At 50.0% G+C, this 11,179-nt stretch overlaps 1 protein-coding gene across 1 annotated transcript; it reads left to right on the top strand.

Annotated features, from left to right (window-relative positions):
• Positions 1–906: 906 nt before the first annotated feature.
• Positions 907–5,563, top strand: KLK4 (kallikrein related peptidase 4). Its single transcript, XM_050771570.1, has 5 exons — positions 907–967; positions 2,218–2,380; positions 2,829–3,079; positions 3,162–3,298; positions 4,857–5,563. Exons 1-5 carry the CDS (start codon positions 907–909, stop codon positions 5,007–5,009), a joined length of 765 nt encoding a protein of 254 aa, XP_050627527.1. The 3' UTR covers positions 5,010–5,563.
• The last annotated feature ends 5,616 nt before the right edge of the window (positions 5,564–11,179 follow it).

Genomic DNA, 11,179 nt, shown 5'->3' with positions numbered 1-11,179 from the left:
AAAGGGAGAGTGGAGTCTAGGATCTGGGGAGGGGTCTCCTCGCTGGGCCCCGGGCCCCTGGCGCCTGCCGCCAGCCCCACCTGGGCCCCCAACCACTGCCTGGTCAGAGTTGAGGCAGCCTGAGAGAGTTGAGCTGGAAGCTCACAGCACCTGACCCCTGGAATGCATCCCCTGGGGGGCAGGCCAGCCCAGACAGAGGACGCTTATAAGCCCCAAGGAGGCCCCTGCGGGAGGCAGCAGGCTGGAGCTCAGCCCAGCAGCGGAATCCAGGAGCCCAGAGGTGGCCAGGTAAGAGGCCTGGTGGTTCCCCACTAAAAGCCTGCAGTCTTCGTGATCCGAGTCTCCCTCCAGCTCCATGTCGCTGGATTCTCAGCCTCTGTGCCTCCTATCTCCACATCTCTCCAGATAGATCCCTCACTGTCTCTAGTTAGGAGTCTATCTCTTTCTCTCTCTCTCTCTGGGTATCCCTTAGCCTCTCTGTCTCTCTGAATCTATATCTCCGTGTCTAACTCTCAGACTGTCTCTGAGGGTATCTCTCAAACACTGTGTCTCCGGCTCTGATTCTCTGTGTGTCTTCCCTCTGTGCTTGTTCGTGGATGGCTGGACACCATCTCTCCCCACTCGTAGACAGCTAGATGCTCTCTCTAGACTTTCCTTTCTACCTAGTTCTCTGTCTCTCTCTCTCTTTTCCCATCTCTCTCTCTCTTTTTCTCTTTCAGCCTCTAAATCTGTCTCTCTAGGTTCTGGGTCCACGGATGGGAGTGGGGGTAGATGGTCTAGACTCTAGCCTACGTAACAACATCCCAGAGGGAAGAAAGCGAGGGAGAAAGAGAGAGATGGAGAGACTTGGACTGAAGACCCCCAGATAGGGCTAAGTCTCAGTCCTCATCCCCAGGTGCTGACGTGATGACCACAGCAGGAAGCCCCTGGGGCTGGCTCCTGGGGTACCTCATCCTCGGTGCCACAGGTATCTGAGTATGCATGTGTGTGTGACTGTGCTTGGGGCCACAGTGTTTGTTGATGTTCGGGCGTGATTCAGCGTCCTCCTGCTCGTGACTGCAAAGCTGGCTGTGAGACGATACCATGTGATCCGCCCCCCATGGCTGTCCCCCTGAATTGTGTGTGGCAGTGTGCCTGGGTGTGTGGTTGGACCTGTGAGACACTGACAGTTTGTGCCTCTGAATATCTGGTGGAGTGACAACACTGTCATGATGATGTAGGGACAGGGGAAGCCGAGGGTGCAGGAGATTGTGCTTCCTGGGGACTAATCCATTGCTGGGAATCTGTGCCTACTTCCTGGGTCTTCAGTCCTGAGATCCCCCTCTCCCATCCCCAAGGAACTCACCTCACAGGACTCTATAATGATGTTTTGGTGTGAATGGGCTTGTGGCTGGGTGTGACTGTGAGTAAGGCTGGGAGAGGATAGGACTGACTCGGTGCAGGACTCTGAGCATCAGTCTGTGCAGACAAGTGACCCGATCTTTGCTCCCAGCAATAACTCCACCCCCTGAGCTTTAATCCACGCCAAACGACCCGATCCTACTGCTATGAGCCTAGACTCCCCTGCTGAACCCCTGACAGTGGCTTTGCACCGCGATGGCACCAGTATCACCTCCAGAGCCCACCCCAGAGCCCTGACTCCGCCCCAGGAGCCCTGACTGCGGCCCAGAAGCCCTGATCCCACCTTCTGAGACTGCCCCTATCCATAACCCGGCTCTTGAAGCCCTGACGGCGCCCCTGCGCTGTAACCCCAACCCTAGGAGCACTAATCCCGACTTCTCAGCCCACCCCCATGTCCTGACTCCCCTCCCAGAAGCCCTGACTACCCTGAAACCCTGACCAGGCTCCCGCACCGTGATCACCGCCCCTGGGAGCCCTAGGCCAATACCCTGGACCAGCCCTTGAAGCTCTGATCATGCCCCCTGCACCATAACCCCACCCCCAGAAGCCCTGGGTCCGCCCCCTGGGCTCATCCCCAGCCCTGACTCGGCCCGCAAGAGTCCTGACTGCTCCTGAAGCCCTGACCGCGCCCCTGCTCAGTAACCCCACCCCCAAAAGCCCTGGGCCCACCTCCTGAGCCCGCTCCCAGCCCTGACTCCACCCCGAGGAGCCCTGACTGCTCCTGAACCTCTGACCACGCCCCTGCTCGGTAAGCCCACCCCCAGGAGTCCTGGGCCCGCCTCCTAGGCCCGTCCCCAGCCCTGACTCCGCCCTCAGGATCGCTCGTCTCTGGTAGCAGCAGTCGAATCATAAACGGCGAGGACTGCATCCCGCACTCGCAGCCCTGGCAGGCGGCACTGATCATGGAAAACGAATTGTTCTGCTCGGGCGTCCTGGTGCATCCGCAGTGGGTGCTGTCAGCCGCACACTGTTTCCAGAAGTGAGTGCAGAGGTAGGGCGAGTGGGCAGGGCCTGGGTCCGGGGGCAGGGCCTGGATGTTACTTTGGCTGAAGGCAGGGGCCTATCAGGTTCATCCTGGGGTGCTCCGGGGGAAACAGCGGTGAAGGCTCTGGGAGGAGGACGGAATTAGCCTGGATCCGGGGAGCCCAGAGGGAAGGGCTGGGAGGCGGGAACCTTGCTTTGGAAGGACTCAGAGAGCCCTGGGTTGAAATCTCAGCACAGTGCTGAGTCTCTAGTGAACTAAGGCAAGTTCCTGTCCCTGAATTTTTGTGAATGAGGATCTGAGACCATGGTTAAGTAGCCCTTAGGGTGTTTAGCGAAGAGGGTGGGGTTGGGGTTAGGGAATGGGGATGTGAACGGGGTTGAAGATGAGAATGGAGATAAGGATACAGTTGCCACAAAACTGACCTGCCGTCCGTGGCCCTCAGGTCCTACACCATCGGGCTGGGCCTGCACAGTCTTGAGGCCGACCAAGAGCCAGGCAGCCGGATGGTGGAGGCCAGCTACTCGGTGCAGCACCCAGAGTACAACAGACCCTTGCTCGCCAACGACCTCATGCTCATCAAGTTGGACGAACCTGTGTCCGAGTCTGCCACCATCCGGAACATCAGCCTTGCTTCGCGGTGCCCTACCGCGGGGGACTCTTGCCTCGTTTCTGGCTGGGGTCTGCTGGCGAACGGTGAGCTCGGGGGTGTGTGTCTGCCTTCTTCAAGGGGTCCTCTGCCCAGTCGCGGGGGCTGACCCAGAGCTCTGCGTCCCAGGCAGAACGCCCACCGTGCTGCAGTGCGTGAACTTGTCGGTGGTGTCTGAGGAGGTCTGCAGTGAGCTCTATGACCCGCTGTACCATCCCAGCATGTTCTGCGCCGGTGGAGGGCAAGACCGGAAGGACTCCTGCTACGTGAGAGACGGGAAAGAGGAGGGCAGGCGACTCAGGGAAGGGTGCAGAAGCGGGAGACAGAGATACACAGGGCTGCATGGAGAGATGCAGAGATGGAGAGACACACAGGGAGACAGTGACAACTGGAGAGAGAAACTGGGAGAAACAGAGAAATAAACATAGGAATAAAGAGAAGCAAAGGAAGAGAAAAACAGAAATAGACACACGGGGAGGCAGAAACACACACACATAGAAATGCGATTGACCTCCCAACAGCATGGGGTCTGGGGGCGCTGACGTCCACCCAACAGAAAATCCTTGTATAACTTTTGACTCCCCAAAAATGTGACTAGAAATAGCCTACTGAAGGCCGGGCGCGGTGGCTCACGCCTGTAATCCCAGCACTTTGGGAGGCCGAGGTGGGCAGATCACGAGGTCAGGAGATCAAGACCATCCTGGCTAACACGGTGAAACCCCGTCTCTACTAAAAATGCAAAAAATTAACCAGGCGTGGTGGCGGGTGCCTGTAGTCCCAGCTACTCCAGAGGCTGAGGCAGGAGAATGGCATGAACCCGGGAGGCAGAGCTTGCAGTGAGCCAAGATCCCGCCACTGCACTCCAGCCTGGGTGACAGAGCCAGACTCCATTTCAAAAAAAAAAAAAAGCTTACTGTTGATGGGGAGCCTTACCAATAACATAAATGGTCAATTTATGCATATGTTTTATGCATTCATGATATACCTTTGTTGGAATTTTTTTATATTTCCAAGCTGCACAGTTCATCTGTGAATTTTTTTAAATTGTTGCAACTCTCCTAAAATGTTTCTAATATATTTATTGAAAAAAATCCAAGTGGACTTGTGCAGTTCAAACCAGAGTTGTTCAAGGGTCAACTGTGTACCCAGAGGCAAACAGTGACACAGACTCACAGAGACGAAACACGAAGAGAAACAGGAAAAATCAAGATTGTACAAAGAAGCTGGGTACGGTGGCTCACGCCTGTAATCCCAGCACTTTGGAAGGCGAGGCAGGCAGATCACTTGAGGGAAGGAGTTCAAGACCAACCTGGCCAACATGGTGATATCCCGTCTCTACTAAAAATACAAAAGTTAGCTGGGTGTGGTGGCAGGCGCCCGTAATTCCAGCTACTTGGGAGGCTGAGGCAGGAGAATCACTTGAATATGGGAGGCAGAGGTTGCAGTGAGTCAAGATCGCACCGCTACACTCCAGCCTGGGCAACAGAGTGAGACTGTGTCTCAAAAAAAAAGACTTTACAAAGAGATGCAGAAACACTGAGACAGACAAACAAGCCACGAAGGAGACAAAGAAGGAGAGACAGAAACAGACAGACAACAAGCCCAAGAGAAGCCGCCAGCATTCAGGACATAGGACATCGGGACGCAGGATTAGATGAGGTCAGGGATCTGGAATGGGACTTCCAACAGATATGTTGCTGGGCTATGTTGTTGTTGATGATGGTTCTGTCTTTGTTTCTCAGTCTCATTTAGTTCCTCTCTGATCCCACATCCATTTCCACCTCTCTGTGTTTCGGATTCTGACTCTCCCTCTCTTCACAACAGGGTGACTCTGGGGGGCCCCTGATCTGCAACGGGTACTTGCAGGGCCTTGTGTCTTTCGGACAAGGCCAGTGTGGCCAAGTTGGCGTGCCAAGCGTCTACACCAACCTCTGCAAATTCACTGAGTGGATAGAGAAAACCGTCCAGGCCAGTTAACCATGGGTACTGGGAACCCATGAAATTGACCCCCAAATACATCCTGCGGAAGAAATTCAGGAATCTCTGTTCCCAGCCCCTCCTCCCTCAGGCCCAGGAGTCCAGGCCACCAGCCCCTCCTCCCTCAGACCCAGGGATCCAGGCCACCAGCCCCTCCTCCCTCAGACCCAGGAGTCCAGGCCACCAGCCCCTCCTCCCTCAGACCCAGGAGTCCAGCCCCTCCTCCCTCAGAGCCAGAAGTCCAGGCCCCCAACCCCTCCTCCTTTAGACCCAGGAGTCCAGCCCCTTATCCCTCAGACCCAGTGCTCCAGACCCCCAACCCCTCCTCCCTCAGACTCAGAGGTCCAGGCACCCAAGCCCTCCTTCCCCAGACCCAGAGGTCCAGGCTCCAGGCCCTCCTCCCTCAGACCCAGCCTTCCAAAGCCACCTAGACTCTCCCTGTACACAGTGCCCCCTTGTGGCAAGATGTTGACCCAACCTTACCAGTGTTAGAGTTGGTTTTTCATTTTTTGTCCCTTTCCCCAGATCCAGAAATAAAGTCTAAGAGAAGCGCAGGTTCTGTTTGTAGTGTCCTCCTTGCTTCCCCTTCCATTCAAGAGATTCCAGCAAATGGCTTTTCCTCCATGGGTCTCAGTTTCCCTATCTGGGAAATGGGAGCTTTGACCAGGAGGGCCACAGGGTTTCAGAGGGAGGGGCCATTCCCTGGGTAGTTAAGAGAAACCAGTGCCATGGCTGTTGTCCAGTTTCTGAAAAGTCAAGTCAGCAAATGGTAACTGTAGAGATTTTCTTGCTTAGTTTAACGATTCAGCTTCAGTTGATCTATATTTGTTTTTGTCTTCTTAACTGCATTTCAAGAATTTTTAACTTGCATCTGTCTCAGGACTTGGCTGCTGCAGCTGGAGGCTGGTGGGAAGAATCGTGGAGAGGGTTACTGTGAGTGACAGCTACAGAGACCAAGGAGCAGAAAGAGGGGAGGTTGAGGGCCAGAATGGGGCAACTGAGGGGCAAGGAGATGGGAGACTGGATAAGTATATAGATAATTTGAACAATACAATTAACACATTCTATTTAATGGTCAGATATGGAAAGTTGCACCCAGTACCTGAAAAATATAGAATCATTTCAAAAGACATACAGCTACCAGAATGGCTAAAATTGAAAAGAATAACAGCATCAAGTCTCGGTTATATCTACAGCAGCTGTAACTCTCCTACAATGCTGGGGGTAGGGGGTAAAATGGTACAACCACTTTGGAAAACAACTTGGTAAATTCTTAGAAAGATAGGCATACATCCACATGATCGCTAGCAATTCTACTCATAGTATTTATGTAATAGCCATAAAAAGACTTCCCTAAGAAGAATGTTTATAGTAGTTTTATTCATAATAATGAAATTGGAAATGAAGCAAGTGTCTATCAGTAAGTGAGTGGATAAGCAAACTGTGATATATCCATACCATGGATTGCTACTCCGCACCAAAAAGAAATAAACTATTGATATAAGCAACAACATACATGTATCTCAAAATCATTATTCTGGCTGAGCGCGGTGGCTCAAGCCTGTAATCCCAGCACTTCGGGAGGCCAAGACGGGCGGATCACAAGGTCAGGAGATCGAGACCATCCTGGCTAACATGGTGAAACCCCGTCTCTACTAAAAAATACAAAACAACTAACCGGGCGGGGTGGTGGGCACCTGTAGTCCCAGCTACTCGGGAGGCTGAGGCAGGAGAATGGCGTAAACCCGGAGGCGGAGCTTGCAGTGAGCCGAGATCACGCCACTGCACTCCAGCCTGGGCGACAGAGTGAGACTCTGTCTCAAAAAAAAAAATCATTATTCTGAGTGAAAGAAGCTAGACACAAAATATGATACACTGTATGATTACATTTATATGAAATTCTAGAACAGGCAAAATTAATCAATGTTGCCTGGCTGCTGGGATGGGAGAGTGGAGTAGGTATAGAAACAGATTTGGGTCAGGTGCGGTGGCTCACCTGTAATCCCAGCACTTTGGGAGGACAAGGTGGGCAGATCACTTGAGGTCAGGAGTTCAAGACCAGCCTGGCCAACATGGTGAAACCCTGTCTCTACTAAAAATACAAAAATTAGCCAGGCATGGTTGCAGGTGCCTGTAATCCCAGCTACTCGGGAGGCTGAGGCAGGAGAATCACTTGAACCTAGGGGGTGGAGGTTGCAGTGAGCCAAGATCACACCACTGCACTCCAGCCTGGGTGACAGAGCAAGACTCTATCTCAAAAAAAAAAAAAAAAAAAAAAAAAAAAAAAAATTTAGATGGATGTGTTGGTGAGTGCCTGTAATTCCAGCTACTCTGGAGGCTGAGGCAGGAGGCTTGCTTGAACCCAGGAGGCAGAGGTTGCAGTGAGCCGAGATCACACCACTGCACTGCAGTCTGGGCAAAAGAGTGAGACTCCGTCTCAAAAACAAAAACAGAAACAAAACAGATTGGGAAGAAGCGTAAAAGAACTTTCTCGGGTGATGGAAATTTTCCGTAACTTTACAGGAGTGAGGATTACATGAGTGTATGCATTTGCCAAAACTCATTGAATTGTAATGCCACACTGTGCATACCTCAATAAAAACTTCACCTCAGTTTAAAAACCACACACAGCATTTACAACCATGAACCTGTTACTGAGGTACGAAGCAAGTCTCAACACATTTCCAAGTTGGAATATATAGAGTATGTTGTCTGACCACAGTGTAATTAAGCTAGAAATCATAATAACCAGAAAATCTTCATGTGTTTTCAAAATGGTCTTAGGGAGTGCAAGTGCAGGTTTCTTACAGGGATCTGTTGTGTGGTGGTGAACTCTGGGCTTTTTACTGTATCCATCACCCAAGTAGTGTGCACTGTACCCAGTAGGTCATTTTTCCTCCGTCACCTCACCCCCCTCTCATGCTTCCACCTTCTGGAGTCTCCAGTGTCTATTATTTCACTCTATGCCTGTTTGTACCCACTGTTTAGCTCCCATTTATAAGACAGAACATGTGGCATTTGACTGGCTGTTTCTGAGTTATCTCATCTGCCACCACACCCGGTTAATTTTTTGTGTTTTTAATAGAAATAGGGTTTCACCATGTTGGCCAGGCTAGTCTTGAACTCCTGACCTCAGGTGATCCACTCGCCTCTCCCTCCCAAAGTGCTAGGATTACGGGCGTGAACCACTGCACCTGGCCAAGATATGCATATCTAATGCCCAGAAATTTCACTCCTGAGTATACGCACTAAAGAAACTTATGCAGGCCGGGCCCGGTGGCTCACGCCTGTAATCCAGCACTTTGGGAGGCCGAGGTGTGCGAATCACGAGGTCAGGAGATCGCGACCATCCTGGCTAACACAGTGAAACCCCATCTCTACTAAAAAAATGCAAAAAAATTAGCTGGGCATGGTGGCGGGCGCCTGTGGTCCCAGCTACTCGGGAGGCTGAGGCAGGAGAATGGTGTGAACCCAGGAGGCGGAGCTTGCAGTGAGCTGAGATCGAGCCACGGCACAGCCTGGGTGACAGAGCGAGACTCCGTCTCAAAAAAAAAAAAAAAAAAGAAACTTACGCATATCTGCAATATATATGATATATATAGTGATTTAGACTCTATATATGTGCGTCTATATATATGTTCATGGAAACATTTTTTTTTATAACAGCATCTAACTGGAAACAACCAACCCAACAGGCAAAACCAGTAAATTGGATAAGTAATTTGTGACATATTCATAACAATAAATATTCAGTCATAAAAAGGAATAAAATACTGAACATGGATGAACTTTGAAAACATGAGGCTAAGCGAAATAATTCAGCCACAAAGGGCTGAATTATTCCATTCAACGTTTTGCGGCTGAATTATGCTTCCGTTTATATGAAATACAGAATAGGTAAATCTATAGAGACAGAAAGCAGGTTAGTAATTGCCAGGAGCTGGGGATCAGGGGGAGTGGGGGGTGATCGCTAATGTGTACAAGGCTTCCTTTCGGGGTAATAAAAATGTTCTGGATTAATAGTGGTGGTGGTTGTACATCGTGAATGTACTAAATGTCACTAACTGTAAATTTTATATTTTGTGTACCTAACCACAATAAAAAAGAATGAAAATATGTTTTCATAACACTATTAACCTATTTATACAATTTCTACACATAGAAATCTAAACCTAGCCCACTGTGGGAGGCCAAGGTGGGCAGATCACCTGAGGTCAGGAGTTCGAGACCAACCTGGCCAACATGGCAAAACCCTGTCTCTACTAAAAAAACAAAAATTAGCCAGGCCTAGTGGCACACGCCTGTAATCCCAGGTACTCAAAAGGCTGAGGCAGGAGAATTACTGGAACCCAGGAAGTGGAGGTTGCAGTGGGCCAAGATGGTGCCACTGCACTCCAGCCTGGGCAACAGAGTAAGACTTCATCTCAAAAAAAAAAAAAGAAATTCACGGGGACCAGGCACTGCAGCACTTTGGAGACTGAGGCAAGAGGATTGCTTGAGGCCAGGAGTTTGAGACCAGACTGGGCAATATAGCAAGACTCTATCTCTACAAAAAAAATGTTTTTAATTAGCTGGGTATGGTAATGTGCACCTATAGCCTCAACTACTCAGGAGACTGAGGCATGAGAGTTGCTTGAGCCCAGGAGTTCTTGGCTGCAGTGAGCTATGATCACTCCAGTCTGGGTGACAGAGCGAGACTCTGTCTCTAAAAGAAAAAACATTCATGAGACCTCAGGGGATGAGTGGACAGTTCGTATGACCTTAGTGAATGGACGGACAGATCATTTTACTCATCTTAGGTTTACCTGGATAGACATGAACTTGATCAGTAATTGTGCCTCAGATGGTTCTACAAGCAGCCTGGAGGGGTTGCCTCTAATAACAAAATGGTGACACCTGGGCCCCTGCAGCACTCCTTGCTCTGAGGAAAAGACAGACAGTTCAGGTCAACTCCATAGGATGATGTCAGACCTCAGTTAGTTGGATAGAAACATGTCCAATCACAGGGAGCAGGCGGGAGGCCCCAGTGGTAGGAAGGGCAGGCCTCTCTCTGTGTTATACGGACAACTAGTCCCAACGACTTTTCATGATTATCCAGGCAATGTTTTATAAAGGTCAGGCGGGAGACTGGCAAGGCGTGTTTTCTGGTCACAACCCTGCTGACCAAAACAAGTTCAGACAGGACAAAATGTTAAAAAAGAAAAAAAAAAAAAAAACCCAGCAGGAATGACCAGATGAAGACAAAAGTGATCCCTATCTGCTCTCATTGCTCATTGGTATAGAACACCCTCACCAGTGCCATGACAGTTTACAAATGCCACGGCAATGACCCAAAAATTACTTCCCCTTTCCATGGCAATGACCCAGAAGTTAACTCCCCTTTTCATGGCAGTGACCTGGAAGTTACTGCTCCTTTCCATGCCGATGACCTGGAAGTTACTGCTCTTTTCCTAGAAAATTCTAAATAAACGACCCCTCAATTTTTGCATTTGTGCATTACTTAACTTCCATGTAATTGAAAGTGGATTTACATGAGTATAAACATAGTTGCCAAGAGCCCATAGATGGCTGACTCTGGGCACACTGCCTACGAGTTAGCCCTGCTTTGCAAGGAACAGCACCACTCCTAAGATTGCTGTCTCACACCACCAGCTCACCCTTGAATCCTTTCCTGGGTGAAGCCAAGAGCCCTCCCGGGCTAAACCCCAATTTCAGGGCTAAACTGTCCTGCAATGAAGTGACAGTCTTTTGTGATCTACATACAAAGACTCTTAACTCCAAAATGAAGATCTCAGTCACCAAATTCAGATTCTAGACTTTGAGCTTCATCTTCCTGGAAATCAGACTGGTGGTCCAAACTCCAGACATCAGACCGGTCTTTGGACTCTAGAACCAAGACTTCCATTTCTGGATTCCATTTTCCAGGTTTCAGTTTAATCAAAAGGAAATAAATTGCGCCTGCAGGCCAAATCCAGCTGCTGTGTCTTTTTGTAAATAACATTTGGTTGGAACATAGATTAATTCCTTCACGTGTTGTCTATGACTGCTCTTATGCTGGGACGGCAGAAACGAGCAATTACAGCACAGACTGTCTGGCCCACAAAGCCTAACATAATTACTTTCTGAACTTTTACAGAAATAGTTTACTGATGTCTGGTCTAAATTCCAGA

This window comes from Macaca thibetana, chromosome 19 (assembly GCF_024542745.1).
Source record: "Macaca thibetana thibetana isolate TM-01 chromosome 19, ASM2454274v1, whole genome shotgun sequence".
Taxonomy (NCBI): Eukaryota; Metazoa; Chordata; class Mammalia; order Primates; family Cercopithecidae; genus Macaca; species Macaca thibetana.
The sequence above is the reverse complement of the archived record's forward strand: the minus strand, read 5'-3'. Positions and strand labels throughout refer to the sequence as shown.